This window comes from Sinocyclocheilus rhinocerous, unplaced genomic scaffold (assembly GCF_001515625.1).
Source record: "Sinocyclocheilus rhinocerous isolate Xijiao unplaced genomic scaffold, SAMN03320098_v1.1 scaffold504, whole genome shotgun sequence".
Classification (NCBI taxonomy): Eukaryota; Metazoa; Chordata; class Actinopteri; order Cypriniformes; family Cyprinidae; genus Sinocyclocheilus; species Sinocyclocheilus rhinocerous.
In genome coordinates this window covers 1,724,238-1,741,669 of record NW_015645076.1, presented here as the reverse complement: position 1 = coordinate 1,741,669, position 17,432 = coordinate 1,724,238, and the positions used below count along the sequence as shown (strand labels likewise).

The 17,432-nt window shown below is 35.2% G+C and overlaps 1 protein-coding gene across 1 annotated transcript in view; it reads left to right on the top strand.

Moving 5' to 3' along the window:
* Positions 1-14,605, top strand: part of LOC107705506 (protein TANC1-like) — a 36,073-nt gene extending 21,468 nt beyond the window's left edge. The window contains exons 3-5 of the mRNA XM_016508812.1: positions 10,074-10,295; positions 14,326-14,418; positions 14,523-14,605. Coding sequence (XP_016364298.1) covers positions 10,074-10,295; positions 14,326-14,418; positions 14,523-14,605 — 398 coding nt within the window. The remainder of the gene's footprint in view (positions 1-10,073; positions 10,296-14,325; positions 14,419-14,522) is intronic.
* The last annotated feature ends 2,827 nt before the right edge of the window (positions 14,606-17,432 follow it).

Below are 17,432 nucleotides of genomic sequence, written 5' to 3'. Positions count from 1 at the left end.
GTAAGATTTTTTTTTAAATGCTTTTGAAAGAAGTCCCTTAAAGAAAGAAGGCTGCATTTATTTGATCAAAAATACACATTTATTTGATCAATCTATTGAATTTTCAGCAGCCATTAGAAGCCATTCTAATATGCTGATTTAGTGCTTATGAAATATTAAAAAGCCACTATGTGCCTAATGTTCTCAAAAACAGCCTACCATGTCAAGGAACATTTTTCTGCTCATATTGATGTCTATCATATACCTTTCAGCCTTTTTTGCATTGTTTGGATCGCAAATGAATTTGTCTCAAGATTCTAACTGGTGTAAGAACAGTTTTGCACATTGAGCGCATGGTGTAAAATGCTGAAATTGTGTTTAGAGTTTTGAGATTTGCAGCTTTGCAGATTTGCAGCTTGTGTGAATCACAGGAATGTTTATTGTTTTGAGAAGTTTTATTTTAATGCTGTTATAGTTTAGGATATTTAATTTATAGAGCAAAGAAGAACTGTAAAATAGTGAGACATAAGAAACGCACGTGACTAGCAAATACCTACTGAGCTTTCAACAAGATGTGTGGATTAATGTATTTTTTTTCTATTCAAAAACTTAGTGAGCTGCCTTGCTGTCTATTCACTTCATAAGCAGCTTCCTTATAATGCAGCAGCCTAAATGATTTGGAACCTCATAAATGACTGAATGGAATGCTGTACATGTTCCGCAACAGAAATGGCACACAGAAGACTCGACTCTCAATTGATTACAATAGAGTTTGACATTTGTGTGTTGCTAAACAATTGACACGAATCATAAAAATATGTAGCACACATGAATATTGAATAAAAGAGTCAATTTTTAATTAGATTGACATCTTTTTTTGAAACTCTATTATTGAATGACATTTAGAATTGACATTTCCCTTGACTCCATATGGAATCAGAATTTTGACTGAAAATTTACATTGCTTTTTGCAGTGCATTTGCCTTTTCAATGAAGTTCATATGTGACCCTGGACCACAAAACCAGTCTTAAGTCACTGGGGTATATTTGTAGCAATAGCCAAAAGTACATTGTATGGGTCAAAATTATTGATTTTTCTTTTATGCCAATGAGGTAGATATGTGGGGGCGTGTTAGAACGAGCCGTTTTAGGTAGGTGTGGCTGACTCTTAACTTTTATAAAGAATATCTCTTTGGATTTGAGACTTTAGTCTTTGCAACTTTACAGATCTTCTTTATGCACCAAGAGCTTGTAACACTTCAAAGAGAAAGGAAAACTTGAAATCGCATCATATGACCCCTTTAAACTCGCGCTAGACTGAAGTCAGGCATACTGTTCTTTTAACGTTAAATATTCTTTGCTCGCTTTCTCTATATGTGACCCTGGACCACAAAACCAGTCATAAGAAGCATGGTTATATTTATAGCCAACAATACATTGTATAGGTCAAAATTATGCAAAAATAAATTGGCTATTAAGTAAAGATCATGTTCCATGAAGGTATTTTGTAAATTTCCTACTGTAAATATATTAAAACTTAATTTTTGATTAGTAATATGCATTGCTAAGAACTTCATTTGGACAACTTTAAAGGCGATTTTCTCAATATTTAGATTTTTTTGCACCCTCAGATTCCAGATTTTCAAATAGTTGTATCTCGGCCAAATATTGTCCTATCGTAACAAACCATACATCAATGCAAAGCTTATTTATTCAGTTTATTCGAAATTGACCCTTATGACTGGTTTTGTGGTTCAGGGTCACATATACAGAACATTAAGTGCATTAGAATTTGGTATCTAGAAGATATCGTAGAACCCTAAAATGATCCCTTAAAATGCTATCTCGGAAGAGTCATTTAACGAACATGTTTTTCAAAGACATATTACATGGACGAACCCCTGAGCAAACTTGTCTTGCTCAGTGGCACAATGGAGTTGGATAATGGGTCACCCTTTGTGTGATTGAAACCTATAACCAGCCCAGATGTCTTACCACTACTGTAGTTTGATTGTCTGCTACTAGTAAGAATAGAACCTGAGGCTGTTTTACTGAAACTTCTTATCTTAATTAATTCTTGACTTAAAGGGTCATGAAACCCCAGACTACTTTTTCTGAGATTTTAGCAGAGGTATTTGTGTTGCACATCATAGAAGACAATGTTAGCATCCGATAATTATAACTGTTGGAGAAAACTGGTTAATTTTAAGCTTTTTTGCGCTATTTTCTCCTTCCGGGTTTAAAATCTACATTGTGTTGACGTCACAATTTGTGACGTGGCAAAGGACTATAGTACATCGATGACGCGTCGGTGTCTATTAAATTATTCATGAGACTGTGCGTTCTTATCCTATGAGAAGACGCTTCGCTTCATTATTCACAACAGCATGTGTTGATTTGCTATGACAGACGCTTCAGACTGTGAGATCACGTACATTATCTGAGAGAAACGTTCATGGATCGAAGGAGAGTGCTTGTTTTTGCTTAGTAATAAGAGTTCGGCACAAACGCGATTCACTCACTTAGTGAGTGTAACCGTTTTTACAGCTCCGTGACACAACCCGTCAAAAGGCTTATATAAATGCTGCAGAATAAGCCTTAAAAGTTATCAGAGGTGCAAAAACGCGTTCATATTAGGGCTGAACAATAATTCAATATCAATATATATTGCGATATATGTTTTTTCAATAACGGTGATATGATTTTTAAACACATTTCCGATATTTTGATATACATTACCGGTGTTTCTCAGTCATACATAGATTTATTTGTGGCGGTTGACTTCCTTGAATAAACATGAGCACTGCACGTTTCAAAATCAAAATGTGGAGCGGGTGTTTTATATGAATGTATCTTTGAAGGGGAACCGACTGTCTTCAGAAAAGTTTCAATGGCATTTTCATCTGATAAAGCAGCCTTCATGAGCTGAGCGTTACCGTGGAAACCGCTGTTACTGCCACTCTAAAGCGCCTCCTGCTGGCTCGTCTTCAGTAACATGTTTTTGTTGTTGCTCACTCCGTTTCCGTTTTCTGCAGCAACTCTGAGCATTTTTCATATTCTTTATCCTGGCTGAAGCACTTTTATTTCAATCTATAAGAATAATCAGCCTACGTTATAGTTTAAAGTTAAAGATATTAATATTATTAAGGCGAGCCGGAGTCTTATATTTATTTGACAGTGATTTCACATTTCTTGTTTGTATAAAGGCTAAATACTAGTAAAAGGTGAACTTTAATTTATTTGTGCCATTTTTTTTTCTAAAATATTATACATACTAGTCAAGAGTTTTTGAACAGTAAAATGATGATAAAGACATTTATAATGTTACAAAGGATTTCTATTTCAGATAAACGCTGTTCTTCTGAACATTATATTCATCAAAGAAACCTGAAAAAAACATTTGAAAACAGCTATTTTCAACATAATAATAATGATTGTTTTTGAGCTGCAAACCAGAATATAAGAATGATTTCTAAAGGATCATTTGACTGGAGTAATGATGTAAAAAATTTAGATTTGAAATCAAAGGAATAAATTAAATTTTAAAATATATTCGAATAGATAAGTTATTTTAAATAGTAAAAATATTAAAAAATTGCACTGTTTTTGCTGTACTTTGGATCAAATAAAGGCAGGCTTGGTGAGAGAGAATTAAACAAGTAAAAAAACTTTAACAATCTTACTGTTCAAAAACTTGACTGGTAGTGTAGTTTTATAGGAGGTTTCAGAGACTTAGCAAATTCATTTTTCAAAATTTGTAGGTACAGACATCTGTTGTGGGAGTTCTTGGCAGTTTTTCTGAGGCTTTTTTTTTTTTTTTTTACAGTTGTTCATATCGATATCGTGATTATATCGTATCGACCGAAATTAAGAAATATATCGTGATATAAATTTTGGCCATATCGCCCAGCCCTAGTTCATATATATGTTTTCGATGGAGAGTGCAAATGGCTGTGCATTTATTTGTTTTTTTTTATCTCGATGGGAGCGAAATGAAACTGTCTGAACACGAAGCTGAGTGTGTTGTCTGTCTCCCCTCTTCCCCCTCCTCCACTCCGCAGCGCACCACGCCCACTTTTTTAGCGTTTTTTAAAACTGTGGTGAGAACTAACCAGTGTTGAAACGGGGGGTTTCATGACCCTTTAAGATTTGAAAAAAGTTCTGTTTCTTAAGTGAAATTACCATGGTTAGTTAGTAAAGGCTCTTGCCCAGATGTTTGCCCTGAAAAGTCTTTTGCCCAGATTTTAATAGTTTATGATGTTTTAAAAGAAAAAAAAATTCTTATAGAGCTTCAGGCTTTGATTCCATCCAGTTGGAGGATATCAAATATATCTGATATTTTGAGCCAATTTTTGAACACACATTGTTTTCATTTATCATGTGTCTTCTAGCAACAAGGCACTTGTTTTTGCGTGAGTTTGTTGTGTTTGGAAGATCTTGAAAGTCTGGTAGTGTGTGATCCTCAGTTATTTAGTGTGTAATTCCCAGATTTTTCTATGTAACTGTTACAAAGTCCGCAAGTGTATGATGCCTAGTGTTTTAAAATCATTTAGTACAATCAAGCAGAAAGAATAAGACTCTTAAGGTAGGATGTTTCTGTAATACAGCTCCAGCATCTCAACTTTGGATATCACATGCACTCTTTTTATCCAACCAGTAGAACTGACGCCAATGATGGGCCAAAATGTTCTAAAATCAGTTTATCAATGAGTACATTCTACTGTTTTATTGTCCATTTCTGTTTTTGTCTCTTTTCAGTCTTTTCTGTCTCATTTTTTCTCTCTTGCTCCTTTTTTTGTGTGGATTTGAGCTCTTTAATCCCTAAGAAACATACTTTGGTGGGGTTTCTGCTTTCATGGATTGAACCTTTTTCATTTGGAATGTCAGATTGAAGTATTTTCCTGCCTTTGAACTGAGGCCTTGTAAAGGTCGGATCACAAAGGATTTAGCTTTAAAACATGGGCCTGTTTGATGCTGGGTTACAGTGCAGAGTGATACAGCAGGACTCTGAGATGTTGAGTTTATAATATGTGTGTGTGTGTGAGATTTTACTGTCCTCGGGTATAGGAGTTGAGTGACGTTCAGAAAGTTGATCCATCTGCATTATGTGTCAGAGTAAGGTTTATGTTTTGAGGCCAGTTGTGTGTGTGTGCACATTTTTCAGAAGGGTTCTCTGTGTTATCTCAGCTGCTCTGGTGTCCAGTTTCTCCTTACTCAGCAGGGGCTCCTCATGTTATTTAGCTGAGATTTAGACACAAGGTTATTGTCTATCCACCTATTAAAAACACAGTTTCCAAATTTAATTGTAAATTTAAATGAAGTAGTTTTAGTTAGCAAATTTGCTCAGTTAATGCTTTTTCAATTATTGCAACCCCAAATTGAAAATTGTGATTTTCTCTTTTATTCTGTATTATTTTCCAGGCTGCTCTTTTCCATACAAGGAAAGTAAATGGGGACATGATCTGTCAAGCTCTGAAATGGACACAAAATCTACTTACCATATGACTTATACTTAAACATATGTGTGGTCTATTACAAGTATTCTGCAGTCATACACCTGATTCAAAGCTTTGAGTTTGGTGTTTTTATGCATATACAATTTTTTCTTATGTTTCTTATGCTCACCAAGGCTTTTTTTTCTTTTAATCAAAATCTTTTTAAATATATTTTACAATTTTTACAGTTATTTAAAAGGGTTAATTTATTCCTGTAATGGAATTTTCAGGAGCTATTACTTCAGTCTTAACATGCTGATTTGGTGCTCAAGCAACATTTCTTATTACCAGTGTTGAAAGCAGTTGTGCTCTTTAATATTTTTGTGGAAACGGTGATGCTTTTCCCCCCCCGGATTCTTTGATGAATAGAATGTTCAAAAGAACAGCATTTATTTGAAATAGAAATCTTTTGAATCATTATAAAAGTTGAATTTTGAGAAATGGGTAGCTAATTAAAAACTGCTGTCTTCTAAACTATATGATTAGCTTGTAACAAAGATTGAGTGTATTACTTGATAGTGATCTTCTCTGAGATTGTAGGTTTGAATTCCAGTAACACAAGGCCTAATCTCATTACCAGAAACACAGCTGGCCACACTTTGAGCTAATCATTGATCACATTCTTTGAAATGCTTAAGAAGTTCCAGCGGTGAGCAGTCAGCATCTGCATTTCAGGCTAATCTGACAGATATACCATGGCCTGCATGTCAGGTAACACAAAAGGCATAGGCGACACTTGACTGATTTCTGGAGTCAGCAACCTCCTGGACCGCTGCAGGAATTCTGCCGTCAGGAAGAGAATTAGGATATAGGAAATTAAGCAAATTTGGGAGTGAGGCTAAATTACAAAAGGATGCTCTTGCTAAGTCATGTAACAGTTAAAGTTGCTGTAGGTTAGAGATGATTTTATCTGGCTAATAACTCCAAGATGTTGTCGTCCATCTGTGTTTTTGCATGTTTTGATTTAGGGACAAATACACTTGTCAACCATTTCCTTCTCTTTAAGAGTCTGCATTATATTAGTCATCACCCAATCTGTTCTTGCTTTGTATACTGTATACATTACTGTTTAAAAGTTGTGCTTGTTAAATATAATTTTTATTTTAAATATTTTTACTCTTGTAAATTATGTAACAATTTAAGTTAAATGTTAAATAGAAAATTTTACTTGGAAATAGTCCAAAATTTTAAATATTTCTTCATTTTTGTCAATTCTTTGTTTAATTACCCCCCACCGCACCACCCCTGGAAAAAAAAAAACTAAAATTGTTAATCTTCAGGTTTAAATTAGATTTTCAAATCTTTACTTTTCGATGTGGAAACTAAAGACTTATCAACACCATTGCACAGTGTTGTTCAAATTTTGGGTTGGTAAGATCTTTGTTTTTGTAAAGTGTCTTATATGCACACCAAGGCATTTAATTGATCAAAAACATTACAGCCATTACTCCAGTCTTCAGTGTCACATCAGAGAAATCATCCTAATATGCTGATTTGGTGCTCAAAAGAAAGATTTCTTATTATTATCAATGTTGAAAACAGCTGCTTAATATGTTTGTGGAAACCATGATGAATGAATGAAAAGTTAAAAGAATGACATTTATTTGAAATGGAATTTTTGTTTCCCTTCCTTCCTCATTGTTGTCATCCTACGTCTGTCCTTGCCTGTGGTGTTTTTTTAACTTCCTGTTTGTTTGAAGAAGAGTTGGTACCATCTGGGGTTTAGGTTTATCGTCTTTGTTGTCCTCAACTGTGCATTTCTATCCCTGTCTATGTGTTCTTTTACTTAAATTTCTTCAGAAGTTGAGCATTTGTCACTTCAGTCATTCGCTGTTTCTTATAGTCATGCTGAACTTCAGCATACCTGATTTATGCCACATTCTTATGATGATGCCAAAACGCCAGCATACCTGATTTACGCCACATGCACATTAAGAGTCCATTTACAGCAGCATGAATTTATTTATTTTTTTTCTCTGGTTCGGTCTGTCCACATTTGACTAAATATAGGATTCAGCAAGGCTTCCGTCCAGCTCCAAACCCTCATTTCAACTGAATTTATATTCTGATAAATATTTGATGTCTGATGAATGGAGTCTCTGGTTGGTATGTTGGTCAGGCCTCAGTGTTATGAATGTAGGGCTGTAATTATATCAGAGCTCTTTGGAGTAGACTGTCATTAGTCAGACTTGATTTGCTGGGCTGCATTAAGAGGCAACTGACCACAAATCTGCAATAAAAGGGAAGAAGAAAGCCATGCCGGCACATTTTCCACCCTATGGCCAATGTTACATATAGCCTTCATACTGGAGTGAAACCTTACTATCAGGTCAAGTATCATTTGAATGCTGAAAATCATTTCCTTTTAAAACAAAAATGCAAACAAAATTGTTACAATTGAATAAACTTTTTCTACAGTAGAATTTATTAAAGGGGTCATATGACTTTGCTAAAAAAGAACATTATTTTGTGTATTTGGTGTAATGAAATGTGTTTATGCGGTTTAAGGTAAAAAAAAACACGATTTTCCACATACTGTACATTTTCCACATACTGCATTATTTGTCAGCATCATAGACTGTATAGGGTCAGCATGCGCACCAAAGGGGAAACAGGGGAACTGAATTCACAGGAACACCAGCATTGTAGGCTACTCTCCCAGGAAACCGTCCTCGTCCTCCGTAAAATGCGTTGCACACATCTGAATATTTGGGTTGAACTGTTCTGGAACAGTGTTGTAAATACAACTTAACCACTGATTTCTAGTTGTGTCCTCTTTTGGAAGACCAAACAAAGTAGTTTCACTTTCACAACGAAACACACAGCGTCTCCACAACATGGCGGCGGCAACAACGATACTACAGCGAGATTCAAAGTTACGCCTTCTTTCTTTGCGTATACATTTGGGCGGCGTTATGCAGATCTTCCCACATCGTAACGTAGACATGTGGGGCCGTGTTTAAACGAGGCGTTTTAGGAGGGCGTGGATGAGTCTTAACTTTTATAAAGATTATCTCTTTGGGTTTGAGACTTTAGTCTTCGCAACTATAGGGATCTTATCTATTCACAGCTTGCAACACTCCAAAGAGAAAGGAAAACTTGAAATCGCATCATATGACCCCTTTAACAAAGCTATGCTTGAAATACACTGTAAAAAATAATTTTCTGAGAAATAAATAAAACAAAGATAGTAAAAGTATGTTTTACAAAATAGTATAAAATAGTAAATTAGTAAATAGTAAATTTACTAGCAATTTTTTTTTTTACTAATAATCTAACGTTATCTTGGATGTCCACAAAAAGTCATTAAATATTTTTTTTGCAACAAGAAGGTAACAGTAAAACAAATAGGTGGATGCACAATTAATATATTATTATTATTATTATTAATTGGTATCCTGAAATATATTAAAATATATTGAATATTTCATTGTGAATGCTCATTTCAACTCTTTTTTTTTTAAGATTACTTTTACTTTAGTTTACTGTTAAATGTAATCTTAAAATCTTAGAATATCCATCTTTTGTACTGTACATCATAATCTAGTGACGCCTAAATTTACTTTTTTTGTTGGTTTGTTTTCAGCCACAACATGAAAATAGTTATCAATATTGGCTAGAATTTTAAATTTAAAAAAAAAAGTGCAGCACGAAAAACAAATGTTTTAGACAGCCTTATACAACCAAGCCACGCCAAAGTCTTTAAGAATGGTGCAGTCACAGACAGGTAAGCATTATGATTACTGTGGAAACTGACTAGTTGAACAGGAGTAGCATATTAATTTTATGTATATTCAGTTCATTAATTTCAGAAACCGTACAAGTTTTCAGTAAAGCTGTGAATTAATGTAGAGCCTGTTTATTTATTTATTTATTATTATTATTTTCTTTTCAAGTACACACAGTAGTTTTACACTTTTGTTTCTTTCATCAGTCTTTCTCCAAAATGACCGCAGGGATGTCCTCCTCATAATATGGCGGGTTGTCCTGTGAAAATCTGCATTTCTGTTGGCTTTTTGTTTAAAACTAGCTTAGTTTTGGCAGTAAAGATCACCAGTAAATTGCGGTGAGAGGAAATTTAGGCCTTGGATGTTTGCTTTGGAATGTTAAAAGAGCTTAAATTATTCTCGGCTTTCTTCGAAAGGGCTTATTATAGGAGGAGAAAGATGTATAATATTACTGTTGGTCTTGAGACAGCCTTAGTAGTTTGTCTGTATGTTTTTATAGTGGTTTTGAAGGCTTGGATACAAAAAGCCATTGGTAATGATACCAAGCTAATTGGATTTCTGACGTCCAACTGGAAAGCATACAGATAATTTTTTTCCCCCCCCACTTCTCATAGAATAAATGATTCCAATGTAAGAGTGTGAGAGATTTTACGAGACTCAAACAGTTCTAAATGTTCAGTGTTTGTTATTGTGGTTGAATAAGTGACTCATGTTGAATGGATCACTCATACATGATTCTGTGCATTTGAAAACGTTCATGTTCGGCTTTGTTTCAAAAGTACAAAACTATCTGCAAGCAGATAAAATTCTAATCAAGTATTCAAAAGAGAAGAAAATACATATATATTTTGTCTTTCTCATTTTTGTTTAGGAAGTCAATCCCTCAGTCCCAGTTTCCATCACAGAGTTCAGGAAGAGGGGTTTGCGGTTATTCAGAATCATGGCAGTGGGCCGCTGCCAGTACAGCCGTACCCTGCAGAGGAGATGCTGAGGCCGAGTTTGACCAGAGGAGTGTCCGTCTCCCTCCCTTCCTCCCCCCTGCTCCCTCCCCGCCAACCATATGTTTCGCCAGTCTGGTCCAACAAGTCACCAGGTACGTAACAGTCAATTTTTAAATGTACTTGGAGTGTATGATATTGACAGTTTGAATAAATGACTCAATAACTCAAATCATTAATACTCATTAATACATTGATACTTTAATGCATTAATACTCAACTAATTTATACACATTACAACAATAATTGTGATATTATCATAGACTTTTATAGACTTATCATTATTAAAGACCCATGGTTGTATCACCCAAGTAATTTCAGGTTTCACATTACATACAGTACAAATACATTCAGAGCTAATGAAAAATGCATTTTTACAATGTGAGATAGGATTAAAGATAAAGTATGTCTGTTTGGGTACTATCCTAATGGTATGTCTGGTTCAAGTAGTATGCTGTATATTATACACAATAGACACATCATTTACATTTATAGTACTATGGCTTTGTCCTCTTTAAGAAGTTCTGCAGCTGTGATTTATGTAATGCACAAACTGTGCCATCTATTGGTGCTGACTTCACAGTGTAGACCAAAACTGTTTTAACTCAAAAGCCCTTCATTTTCTAACATTCAAAGGCCTCCCAGATAAGATATTTCCTCCTGTAATTCTGCTGCTTGATTTAACTTTTTTATTAGCATAAACTGAGTGCCACTATATTAAATGTATTTAATATGATTAATTCTGTGATTTCACAATGGTATGTTCTGTAAAAAAAAAAAAAACAATAGTTTGAGGGGGTAAGAAAATAAATATGATTTCAGTTTATTTTATGTATGTGTATTTGTTTTTTGTTTTTGAAGAATTTTAAATATAAAAGTCATCCAGTGGCCCACATGCCCCTGATTAGGAGCAACAGACTACCTCACAGTCTATGCCAGCAATTCTCAACTGATGTTTCGGAGGCCTGTGACAGCAGGACAAAAAATGGCAAATGCAAATATTCAGAAATGTAATATAACTGTATAATTATGCATCATATGACAGTAAAATAATAGTTTTATAACTTTTAAAAGACAAGAAAAAACTTTAAAATGTGTGTATATAATCGAACTCTCAGAGCAGATTAGTACATTCAAATATAGTGTGCAGTGAATTAGTGGCCCAGATTTTTTTTTATATTTACATATGAATTTTAATAGATTTCATGTTTGATTTAAGGACATATTTGGTAACTTTTGTACAATAATGTTTCTGTGATGCTCAATAATATCAAATGGGAGTCTCGAAGCAAACTGTTTGAGAACCACTGGTCTGTGGTTATCTAATTTTTTCTTTAGGGCTAATAACTTGTAACTGTGATTGATTTATTGATTAATTGATTGATTGATTGATTAATCTAATTCAAAAAGTAAGACTGATTACCTTGACTAACTACTAGTTTGCCAGACTAGTTCTAAAGACATAGTGAATGTGTTTATGCAGCTAGCCCCTAGTAAGGAATCCCATTATAAAACAAAAGTCAGAGCCATTGTGAGGCCAAAAGTCAAGGCTCAAAGTGTAGGTTCAGTTGATTGCCAGACTTTAGGATGAGTGTAGGTCAAGGTGAACTTGAGTGGGTTCATACATTGACATGTTTCTTAAAATGCAGTCTTTTCCAAATGTGTGATTAGATAAACTGTACATATTTAGCTTGCTGCTATAGATTATTTGCAAATTGATGAATGAAACGGTATCATATACTGTGTAATATGTATTATGTTATCATTGTGATATTGGTAGCTCTGTGCTCATTCACACTGATGGCTGAGCTAAGAGCTGCCAATCACATTGCAAGAGAAACACTTGGCAGGAACTCGCTCAGTATTCTGGCAGCGTTTGGTGATTGTTCTTCCCACAGTCTTGCACCTCAGGTTGTGTGATCATACCCACGTCAGCCCTATGTGAATTGTTTAGAATGCTTTGCAGAAGAAATTTTGTTTAAAAAAAAAAAAAAGAGAAATGTAACAAATGTTATCATTAATCTACTTGATTTACTCCTACATTTTAGATCCATTCTAATGTTTAAGTAGCAATTTACAACAGTCACATTCTTGTTTCATAGTATTTAATTTTATTATCTGTCATTATATTTCTTAAAAGCGTCTGTTTCTCTCCTGCTATAAGCATTTCCCATTATAAAGTAATGCTTAATGGAAGCATTCATGTGCTTGCAATGCTGCGTCTGTTCCTGTAGGTGGCAGTATACACCACTTTTCATCAACATGAACTTAAAATGTGCTTAATACATGTTCCTGGTCTTTTTCTACACAGTTCATTCACAGTATTCAAAAAAATAAAAAGTTTGTCTTAAGTTTTTCATCAAAATGAAAGTTTTCACTTATGTCAGTCGGATTCAAGTCATCTGTAAATACTGTTGCACAAGGAAACTACTATGCGAACGCTGTGTCAGGTTGATTTTAAAACAGAGAGAAAGCCTTTCACATTCTTACCTTGTAGCAAACACTTTTCATCCAAAGCATTGTACTGAAAGCGACATGTAATTACATGACAGTCCCCATCAGGCAAACTTTTGTTAACTGCCTAACTCCAGGATGTAGATGTGATAGAGTTGTGATTGTGCTAATAGTCCAGTTCCTGAGTCAAACCTACATTGATTTGATCCTACAGCACTAATCTCTCAGATCCTTCACTATTGTTTTCCTTCAAACAATCATTAACTGTGTAATCTAATATTACCAGAGGTGCAAGAAGAGTCTGAAAAGTCGAGGTGACACATTGCCCAAACAAAGTCCAGACTAATTTGGAAATGCATCTGCCTTGTCACCATTTCACATTGGCTGCCTACATTTAGTTTTTTGTGTGTGTGTGTGTGTGTTGTGGCCGATCAAAACAAAGCTCTTAAAATATAATGGTTATTTCCCGACAAGTGGGTAGGGGTGAACTTCATTTCTGAAAGTGGGAATAACGTGTCAGTTGCTACAGCCCTGAATATTATTTCCAAATCTGAGCGCCAGTGGAGATGTCGGTCGTTATTCTCGTTTCAGGCTCCTGTCTGATGTTTGAGGCTTTGTATGAGGAACCGCTGTGAAGTTAAATGGAACAAATGTTCTTGCAGACGAGTCAGGGCTGTGAATGAGCTGATTCAGCTAGTGGTTTGTGTGCTGAAGTAACCCTGAGATTGTATTGACTGTAATATTACTTGGAAGTAATATTACTTGGTCTAGTATAGACTAAATAATAAACTATTATTGTAGCTTGGTGTCATTTTTTTTGTTTTTCTCGAAAGAAATGAATAATTTTATTCAGCATAGATGCATTAAATTGATCAAAAGTGACATTAAAAAACATTTACATTGTTACATAAAAAATCGTAAACCTTTTATTCATCTAAGAATCATGTGTAAAACATATCAAGGTTTCCACAAAAATGTTAATGAACTGTTTTCAATATTGATAGTAAAAAAAATGGTTCTTGAGCACCAAATCAGCATATTAGAATGATTTCATCATGTGAAACTCAAAACTGGAGTAATGGCTGCTGAAAATTCAGCCTTGTCATCACAGGAATAAATTACGCGTTAAAATGTATTCAAATAGAAAACAGTTATTTTAAATTGCAATATTAATTCACAATATTACACTTTTACTGAATTTCTGATCAAATAAATGTAGCCTTGGTGAGCATAAGAGACTTCTTTCAAAAACATTGAAAAATCTTACCAACCTCCAAACTTTTGAACATTAACTCTAAGCACTTCTATGCTTTGGCAAAATTGTATATGTTGACAATCATGCCAATAAAGCTCGACTCTGACTCAGCTGACACAGGAGGAACTGCTCAGGGAGATTAAAATCATTACAGACTCCTCGTTTATACTGGAATCTCTCTGGGAGTACAGGACAGCCGATCACAACTGTCACACACACACACACACACACAAGCACAAGCATATCCACATGCAGCTCTGCCTAGAGATTCAGATCGCCAGCTTCAAAATCCCATCTGGAAAGACTTAACTGTCTCTGTGTGTGTATGTGCGTCTCTCTCACTCTCTTCCTCCTCCCTCCCTCTCTTTCTCCCTCTCTCTGCTCCGGTCTTTCTCTCATTTTTGCTCTGTCTGCAGGTTCAATCAGGACACCCAAATATGTGGAGAATCCTCATGTTTCTGGAGATTCTGTCACCTGTGCTCTGAAGAACAGGAAAAAGAACAATACTGGTGAGTACTTCTGTGTGTGTACCAGTTGGTCAATTAAGAAATGTATTCTTTTATATGAATGTTTGCATTTGTAGCTTCATTGATTTTTTTTGTGTGTGGGTCAGGTTTTGTTACATTGTGGACCAGATGTCCCCACAAGGATAGTAAAGAGATAACCAGACATAACCTACATTTTATGAATCAATAAATATTGAATACTTCCTTAATGGAAATGCTTGTGTGAGAGTTAAGTTAGGAGAAATTAAAATATCATTACCTCAATATAAAAACCATGGAAGTCAATGGAAAGTCCCCACAGTCTTTGAGTGAGATTTGCCCTTGTCGTAAGCTGAGGGATGGTGTTTAAGATGTGGGGAGTTACATGAATTTACAGCTGAGAGTTCAGTAAATCCAGCAGTCCATTAAACCACATTCCTCCCTCCCTCTTTCTGACGTGGTATACTTATGTCTTCAAGGGCCAATCTTTCTCTTTTCTCCTGCTTGGAATTCTTTTTCTTTGTAGAATGCTGACCTGTGATTGTATGTGTTGGCGCGCTCAGTGTATTACTCAATCTGTCATTTTTGGTGATGTGATGCTGTGGAATCCAGTTAGGATGGCAAATTTCAGCTCTGCAATGTAAAATCTAATTGGAATATGTGTGAAATCTGGAGGATTACAGGTGGACACACAAAGAAAAGGTCACACAATGATTGTGTTAGATGTATTCACACATAAAATTGAAGTTCAAATGTTTGAGACCACTAGTAAACATGTTTTTGTATTTTTTCCCTTAAAGGCTGCATTTATTTGATCAAAAATGCACAAACAGTTATATTGTTAAATATCATTACAATTTAAAAAAAAAGTTTTCTATTTTAAGATATTTAACTCTTTTTGTATTATATTTATATTTTCATGTATTTTATTTCTGGGATGGCAAAGCTGAATTTTCAGGAGCCATTACTCCAGTATTCAGTGTCACATGATCCTTGAGAAATAATTCTAACATGCTGATTTAATGCTCAAGAAACGTTTTTTATTATTATTAATGTTTAAAACAGTTGTGCTGCTTAATGTTTTTATGGAAACCATGAGACTTTTCTCCGTATTCTTTGATGAATAGCAGTTCAGAAGAATTTGAAATAAATATTTGTAACAACGTAACTTTTTGCTGTCATTTTTGATCAATTTAATGAGTCCTTTCTGAATAAAAGTATTCATTTAAGTGGCACTTTACATAATAACTTTTTTAAATGATTATTTTTTTATCCTAAAAAAATTGATTTCCAGGTGAACTGGAAAAAAATCCCAGATTCTGTGTGATCTCAAAAGTTTGCTCCACACTGTAAACGCAAACACACATGCAAATATTGCCATCTAGACAGCAGTTGTTTTCATGTTTATGGACACACAAACACACGCAGAATCACACAGATGACACATTCACAAATGTCCCCTAATTAAAAGTCATTTGTTATCTTTGGACCCTCTCCCTAGACACCTCTGTTCTATTTCAGGGAGTCATTATGGTTGCTTTGGCCTTTCACTAATTTTATACATCTAGAATATTGGTGCATTTATAAAACATTAGTTATGAAGCAGTCACACCCCCACCGTTTGATGATCTCTAATGCAGATTGTGAGAATGCGCCAGATGCGGTGGCCCACTCCAGATGAACCTGATGTAGATGCAAATGAATGATCTCCATGTCAGTTCATTGTCCTGACAGCTGTTCTATAAATGCTTTCCTCCTCTCCCTCCATACCTGTGTGGACTACAAACTGAGCTCAAAATGGACTCTGGGTCACACTGATTTTCATTACCGATCATAGAACCAAGAATCGTGGAAGACTGAGTAAAAAATACACACCGCTACACCCACCGTTCTCCTCCAAAACTGATGACTATGAAGTGCATTAGAGTCTGACTCTTCCTGTGTAAAAGGCGATTATTGTCTCTGTGTTCACTTACTGTTTCCAGAAAGGACGATAAAAAAGCCTTTGTGATGTCATTACAGCTGCCAGCAGCACATCCACCTGTGATTGGGCAAAGTGCTGTGTAGATTGAATGATTTCATCCTGTGATGTAATGACATCTGGTGGATTGGAGTGTTTCTCACCAATGCTGGGCATTTTTCTCCTGATCTCTGATCTTTCTCTATAAACAGAGGGTGAGTGTACGGTTACTTGGGTAGATTTGAAATCAGCTGGGTTGCTGGTATTAGTCAACTTCCTTTGTAAACACTTAGGCAAGAAATATGCTTTTCGCAAGTATGCAGATGCAAATGTTAGACATTCATTCCAAGTGTACAGTCCTATTGTCTATCCTTAAGTCCCGTTCACACCAAGAATGATAACTATAAAGATAACTATATTAGCGTCCACACCAGCGGATGATATCGTCCGTTTATTCCAAGCGCACGCTCGTCTGCCGCTTTAAATTAAATTCGAGCTTGTTATAGCAGGATTGATTCGGATTGTCTGTCAATGTTTTTATCATTCATCAGCTGGAAAAAATCGTTCTGAAAGTGATTCCAACGATATTGTTTCTCTGTGCCTTTATCGTTATAACTGTGGTGTGGAATCTGCTATTCTTTAATATTGAGAACGATTTATAGAACTACATCTTTATCGTTATCTTTATAGTTATCGTCCTAAGCATGCATTCTTGCATTACTGTGGCAGTAACGCAAGCCTACTACCTTAGACCAATTAATAACCAAATGAGTTTTCCATTGGCTTTTGGATTATTGAAAAAAATAAGCTCTGTGGTCAACAAAAGTTAAGCATTTAACAACAAATCCATTCAAAAAATAAACCCTGACTGCAGGACAATGGAATTGGTAGTGCTAACCCGTTTCTGGGTTTTGGGCTACAATGATATGTCACCCCTGCAGCACTCTATATGTGCTGCATCATGAATTGAGTTGACACATTTTTGCTTTTCATTAACATGTTTTGTGCATTAAGGGGCATTCACACTAGCTGTGTGTGCATTGAACCCACAGTAATTAGGGATGCACAGTATTAATAC